This window comes from Xiphias gladius, chromosome 21 (assembly GCF_016859285.1).
Source record: "Xiphias gladius isolate SHS-SW01 ecotype Sanya breed wild chromosome 21, ASM1685928v1, whole genome shotgun sequence".
Classification (NCBI taxonomy): Eukaryota; Metazoa; Chordata; class Actinopteri; order Istiophoriformes; family Xiphiidae; genus Xiphias; species Xiphias gladius.
The window spans coordinates 5,302,253-5,308,321 of record NC_053420.1 but is presented as its reverse complement, the minus strand read 5'-3'; the positions used below and the strand labels follow the sequence as shown (position 1 = coordinate 5,308,321).

General features: G+C 44.1%; 1 protein-coding gene across 1 annotated transcript in view; it reads right to left on the bottom strand.

The window, feature by feature from the left end:
• Positions 1-1,295: 1,295 nt before the first annotated feature.
• The window catches only part of LOC120807181 (E3 ubiquitin-protein ligase TRIM35-like), a 322,424-nt gene continuing 317,650 nt past the window's right edge, over positions 1,296-6,069 (bottom strand). The window contains 3 exon segments of the mRNA XM_040158917.1: positions 1,296-1,316; positions 1,318-1,367; positions 1,370-1,822. Coding sequence (XP_040014851.1) covers positions 1,296-1,316; positions 1,318-1,367; positions 1,370-1,822 — 524 coding nt within the window.

The window sequence follows — 6,069 nt, the reverse complement described above, 5'->3', positions numbered from 1 at the left end:
CTACATACCAGAGTTTATCAGCTGCAGGTGAATCGTTAATCGTTCCTCACTGAAGACGGAGCCGTTCACAGCAGGACATCACAGCTATTTAATGTTCACGTGCCGACCCCCCCCAGAGTGTGGCCGGAGACCTGGACAGATGCAACATCACGTGACCACGCCAGCCTGATAACGCAGCAGGATTCAGTGTATTAAGGCTTCTAATGTTGGGGGAAAAAGGGGCCGGATCTCAACCCCCGTTGAGACCCAGTTTTGTGGCGCGTGAAGGCTCAGAGATGCTGGTCATAACACACACGAAACTACACGTGTATAGCTCGGTGGCTTGTAACAGGGATCCAAGCTCACAAGGCAATTGACAGTAATAATAATAATAAAACATAAGAAGAAGAGCAACTCTCGAAATCAACAGTTTTGTGTGTGGAAATGTTTATTTAACATTGAACAGTTTTTATTCTCCATAAAAATGTGATCGGAACTTTGTAAGTAAAATGGCTCCTGAAATGACCTACAGGTGGCATCAGAATGACTCTACTGTTTAAAAGACACCAAAGGGAATGAATGAATACCATCATCCTCTTCATCATCATCGTGGTGGTTTCTTTCTCCTATTTTTCGGGGCTTCAGCAATTCACTACTTTACGTAGAAAAGGATCGTGTAGGTTCCACGTGGGTTTATTCGTACTGACAACAAGCGGAAGCAAACCGCGTTGGCTTTGAGGGCCGTTGCCTGACAAAAACAACACAGTCTCCATATTTTGCGGCTGCCACACCGGAAAGGATTCGTCTGGGGTGGACGGGCTTGAGATGTGAAACGTCCTTATGCTCCAGACTCTCACCCACTTCTCAGCTACCGGCAAACATCTTTCCGTTATGACCCAGGCAGATGTACGGGCCAGTTGAGAGACTATAGAATACAAGTACATAATGGGCAAAATGATCTTCTTCTTCTCTTTCTTCTTCAACTTCTTGTTCTCTCTCTTCTCCTTCTTCTTCTTCGACAGGAATTCATTCCCAGTGTTTCTATATGGAAACAGTCTCTCAGTAAAAGAGTGTGTGAAGGTGTGTATGTGTGTGTTAGTATCAGGATGAGAGAGAGACAGTTTTCCTTTGTCCTGGTCCTCTGGAGCTTCTTCTTCACCGACAGAACAATGGAGTGGATCAGGTGAGGAACTCACTGAACAATTACCTGTACAAAACGCCTTTCTCCACAATCCAGACTGCATGTTTCCCTTCATTTCAGCAGACTCTGCTCCAACACTCAGGAACCAGACCGTATTTCTTCCAACCGCAGTCCCCTAGCAGTGAATTCCTGAACTTAAAGCTCTCAGATCCCAGAACAGATTGAGAGGAATCGAACTTCTCTGGATTTGTATCTGTTCATGACTCACACTGGTCAGGTCATCAGACAGGATGAGTTCTGGATGAGCAGAGTTTGGATCCAGAATCACAGGAGTGTTGGAGACCCTCTCCTTCATCTTGTTCCAGATGTTGAAGGTCAGGTTGCCCAGATCTTTGGCCACGTCTATCAGAGCTCCCGAGACCAGCTGTGGATCATCCAGCAGGGGGCGCTGCTGGGCTCTTTCCACTGCAGCCTTGTAGTTCTGCAGGAATGAGACGTCGTCAGCTCTCAGCTCCTCCTCTGTGGCTCTTGTTGTGTCTGAAAGAGCTGCTATCTCTCTGCTCAGAGCCTCAATCTCCTCCTTCATCATCTGACTCTTCAGCTCCTCTTCCTCCCTCAGAGCAGCGATCCTGGCCTCCTCTTCCTCTTGTAGGAACTGGCGGAGCTTCTTAAACTGCTCCCTAATCTGCCTCTTTGTGTGTCAGTGCTCCTGGCGTTGGGAATTTTGCACTGACATGCAGTTCATGACCCCAATCAGTGCAAAACAATTTTTGTCACTGCTTGTAGGAACATGTCCTAATAGATGTGCATCTCGTTGCCCAAGCAGTGTTCAAAGGTAATAATGGAGGTGTACTTACCTCAAAAGAAAAATAAACAACAAAGTTTTGAAAGCTGGTGTGCATTAGACTGCACTTAAATTCATGCTTTTGTGAAATTTTATTTGCTGCACTAATTGTCAATCTTTACAAATTTACAATGCATCCATGAAAGAGGACGTTCTGCATTAGTCTCTTTGACCTGCTGGTGGCACCAGATGAAAAGGTAAAGGATCACCAATGTTACTGCCGTTCGCCTTGTGGTGAGCATGAATATCTATGACAGGTTTCGTGGCAATCCGTTGTCAAGACATTTTACTCCGAACCAATCACGTTAAAAAGAAGCAAATTCAAAGTTGTTAATGATATTATTTAATTTTAATTCAATGCAGCTTCATTTATGCAAGGAAATTGTCTGTGGCAGCTCACGACACAGGCCCACTCACGTACGATAAATCAGCCACATTGTCATAAAAATACTTCTCTGCAAAAAACCCCGGATTCCATTCAGTGATTCATCTCGCTTTCTAAAACATCTAAGAAACTTTGATTAGAAAGAAAAAAAGAAAAATCAACAAAATGACGATGGTATGTTACAAAGTAGACGCACAGTTGTCAAGGCTGGAAACAGATTTGATGAGAGGGCTGAAAGAAAAGTGGTTGTTCTGCCTTTAACAAAAATGTTCCTGCCGGTTGGGGGACAACTGAACTTATGATCTGATCAGAAAATGACTGGGTGTGTTGGCCAAGAGAAAAAAAAAAAAAGTGTAGCTGTTAATGACGCATCACGTTTAACTAGATAGTCTCTTATGCTAGACTCCCTCTTGTGGGAGAATCTAGGAGGTGGCTCAAAGGCTTTGCCAATGCTGGGCTCAGATTCTAAAACACCAGAGTGTGTGAGGGACCATCTTTCTTAGGAGTCCATACATCCAAAAAAAAAAAGTGGGGTTTTTTCAAAGTGTAATTAAATGTGAACTGAATGGATTTTGGAATTCAAATAAACTCAAAACCCCTTCGAAAGTGTCCACGTCTCCTCCCCAATAAAAAAACAAAACAAAACCCTACATATCACCAATAGTATTTAATGTACTTAGAAAATGGGTTTTTATTATACATGTACTACTTTCTGTAGTAATCCACAGACTGAGGAACAGGTTCCGTCAACGATCCGATGCCTGACACAGTAAGATTTTCTATTCTCTATACTAGATTGTACTTTGTTGTCCCATGTTCTTGTCCCTTGCGGCTATTTGAACGTACTCACACCTTTTGCAGTGGTCTCCCGCAGACCCGCGCTGAATCAGGTCACTGCCTTGGTTGTACATAAGCTAAATATTCATAAAATATGAAGCTCCTCAGGACGCTGTGCCACCTTTTCCCGCTTCTGAACTAAAGTCAGGATGCTTTCAAAAATAACGCCGCAAATAGTTTTTATCAATTAAGTTAACACAAAGTGCAATAAACAGAAAAAAACCTAAATCAAATCCATATTTGCTGTGACCAACCTTTTGCCCTTTAAAACAGCACCGGTTCTCCTCGGTACAGTTTTTCGAGATACTTGGCCGGTAGGTTGTTCCGAGCATCTTGGAGAACTTTAGTCTGTCTCAGTGTCTCCGGTCTCTTGGCGTGATCCCAGACTGACTCCATGATGCTGAGATCAGGGCTCTGCTGGGGGCCAGACCATCTGTTTCAGGACTCCTTGTTCTTCTTGTCTCTGAAGATGGTTCTTTATGACTCTGGCTGCGTGTTTGGGCTCGTTGTCCTGGCGCTGAATGAATCCGGGACCGATCAGACCGATCCGGCCTTACTTGACTGTCTTAGACTAATTCACGATATACTCTGGGTTCATTAAGGCATTTGTCAAACTGAAAAACATGGTCCAGCATCTAACAACTCCAAGCTGCTCAGTTCCATTCACCAGGGCAGGAAATGTTTGCCCTCTGGGAGACTTTTAAATTGGGAAAATTGTTAAAGTTCAGGGAAATTAAAATATTGTTTGCGACTCAAAGATGATAATAATTCAAAGGACATCTTAAATCATCATATTAAAATCATAGAGACACCACACACACCCAGGCCAGTGTTTTCCTCTTATTCCAACGTCAGTTGTTGCCTCCGGTCAGCAGGTGTCACTGTTGTTTTAGTGGAAATAAAGCAACTACATCTGGGTTGGCCTCGGGCGTTGGGTGTCCACCTTTTCGTGCTTACAGGTCTCCCCTTATGACGATTATCAAAACCTTTATTCAATCACGTGACCTCACTGAGCTCAAGATCTGCTTTGGAAGAGACACTTGACGACAGGAGGAGACACGAAAACCCAGATGAGACACAGCCAGTCGCAGTCAAACAGGATCGGAGACAGTCGTTTCGAAAAAGGTCCAGAAATCAAAAGTTCAAATTCATCTCATGGGATGAGTCCTTTGAGTTTTAAAGTCCCCTAACAGTTCATCCCATTAATGTGGTGCATGCACAGCTTCACGCGACCTCCCTGGCCACAGGAAAAACCCGTTAGCAAAGTGAGGGTTAGCGCTCTGCCTGACACGTGTGCTACTGTGGCAATAAGGTGAAATCAAGAAGACGATAAAGTAAAATAAGAAAATGGAATTCCTGCCTGAATGAGCTCTGATTACAAAGCGCTGCTCTGGGTGCAGTATATTTACTTTACTAAAGTACAGTTTTGATGTACTTGTACTTCACTTGATTTTTTTTTTTTTTATGCTACTTTATACTTCCACCCTACTACATTTCAGAGGCAAACACTTTTTACTCGATTACATTTATTTGAGAGCTTTGGTTACCGGTAACTTTTAAGATAAAAACTTATGATCATTTTAAAAAATGAACTGCATTTTTTTTTTTTTTTTTTCCAAAGCAGTTATTTGGTTGAAATTCGCACAACTTAAGCACAAATATGAGCTGCGATGGGACCAAAATCTAGTTTTTAGGGTTTTCTCTGTGTCAAGTAACCAACGCAGAGAAAACCTGAGGAAATGGTGTGCGATGCCACATTAGGAAAACTGTAAGGCTGCGAGCAACTACTGCTTTACTCTTCATTGTGGCTAAAGACTTTTCAGTTGTCCAGTATATAAATGGTAGTAAACGGGGGGACAGGGCCCAGCGATATTCCCTGAAGCCAAAGTTAAGACATTCAAACAGCTCTTACGTCTGACCAACAGTCAAAAACCAGAAGACTCTGAGTTTACTATCAAACAAAACTAAGAAAACTAGAGAGTATTCACGCATGGGAAGCTGGTGCCACTCCATTTATTCTGGCATTTCTGATTCAAAAAGACTTAAATGATTCATCAATTATCAAAATGGTTGCCATTTAATTCTCTGTGAATCGAGCAGTCGGTTAATCAACTGGTCAGTTTCGGCTCTAGAGTACTGGGCGGTTTCTGGGCGCCTGGCGAGATAATGAGACTGACGTGTACAGTGGGGGCCCAAGGAAAAGGTTTTTGCCCCAGGGCCCAGTAAGGGGGGGGGAATAGGGCGGCCATGTCTCCCGTGTGTGTGACGAAAAAGTGCGTGATTATTTCATCTGTCGTAGATGCAAAATACAACAGACACTGTTTGTAATCAAATCACTGACTGGGCCAGATCCCAGTCTTATGAAAGAACACAAATAAAGATTTATTGTTTTATTATTGTTGTATTATTCTGCATTGACACTGATGCTATGGTCTCCATGGAGACCACGCTGGTGTTTGGTGGGTAGATGGTGGCTGTCTCGTGATTCAGCAAAAGAGAAAAAAAAAACAACAACAACACACACACACACACACACACACACACACACACACACACACACACTCCTGTGGCATGCTGGTTGCCACGGTAACCAGGCCGATAGGAAGGATGCTGCTCCTGTGACTCAGCCTGTAGCCCGGTGTATCCGGGGTTGCCTGGTTGAATGCGCCGCGGCGTGTTTGTTGTCTGCCGGGTTGCCACGAAACGCGGACGGCCCGCGGTGTGTGATACCGCGGAGCCGAGCTGCGACGGTGCGTTATCGTTAGCGGGGCGCGTAACGGCGGTTGTCCTGTCACAGACCCGCTCGCGCGCAGCGGTGCATTTTTTATGGTCGAAGACAGAGAACCAGGAGAACCCATGTGGTTATGTAGATCGGAGGATGTT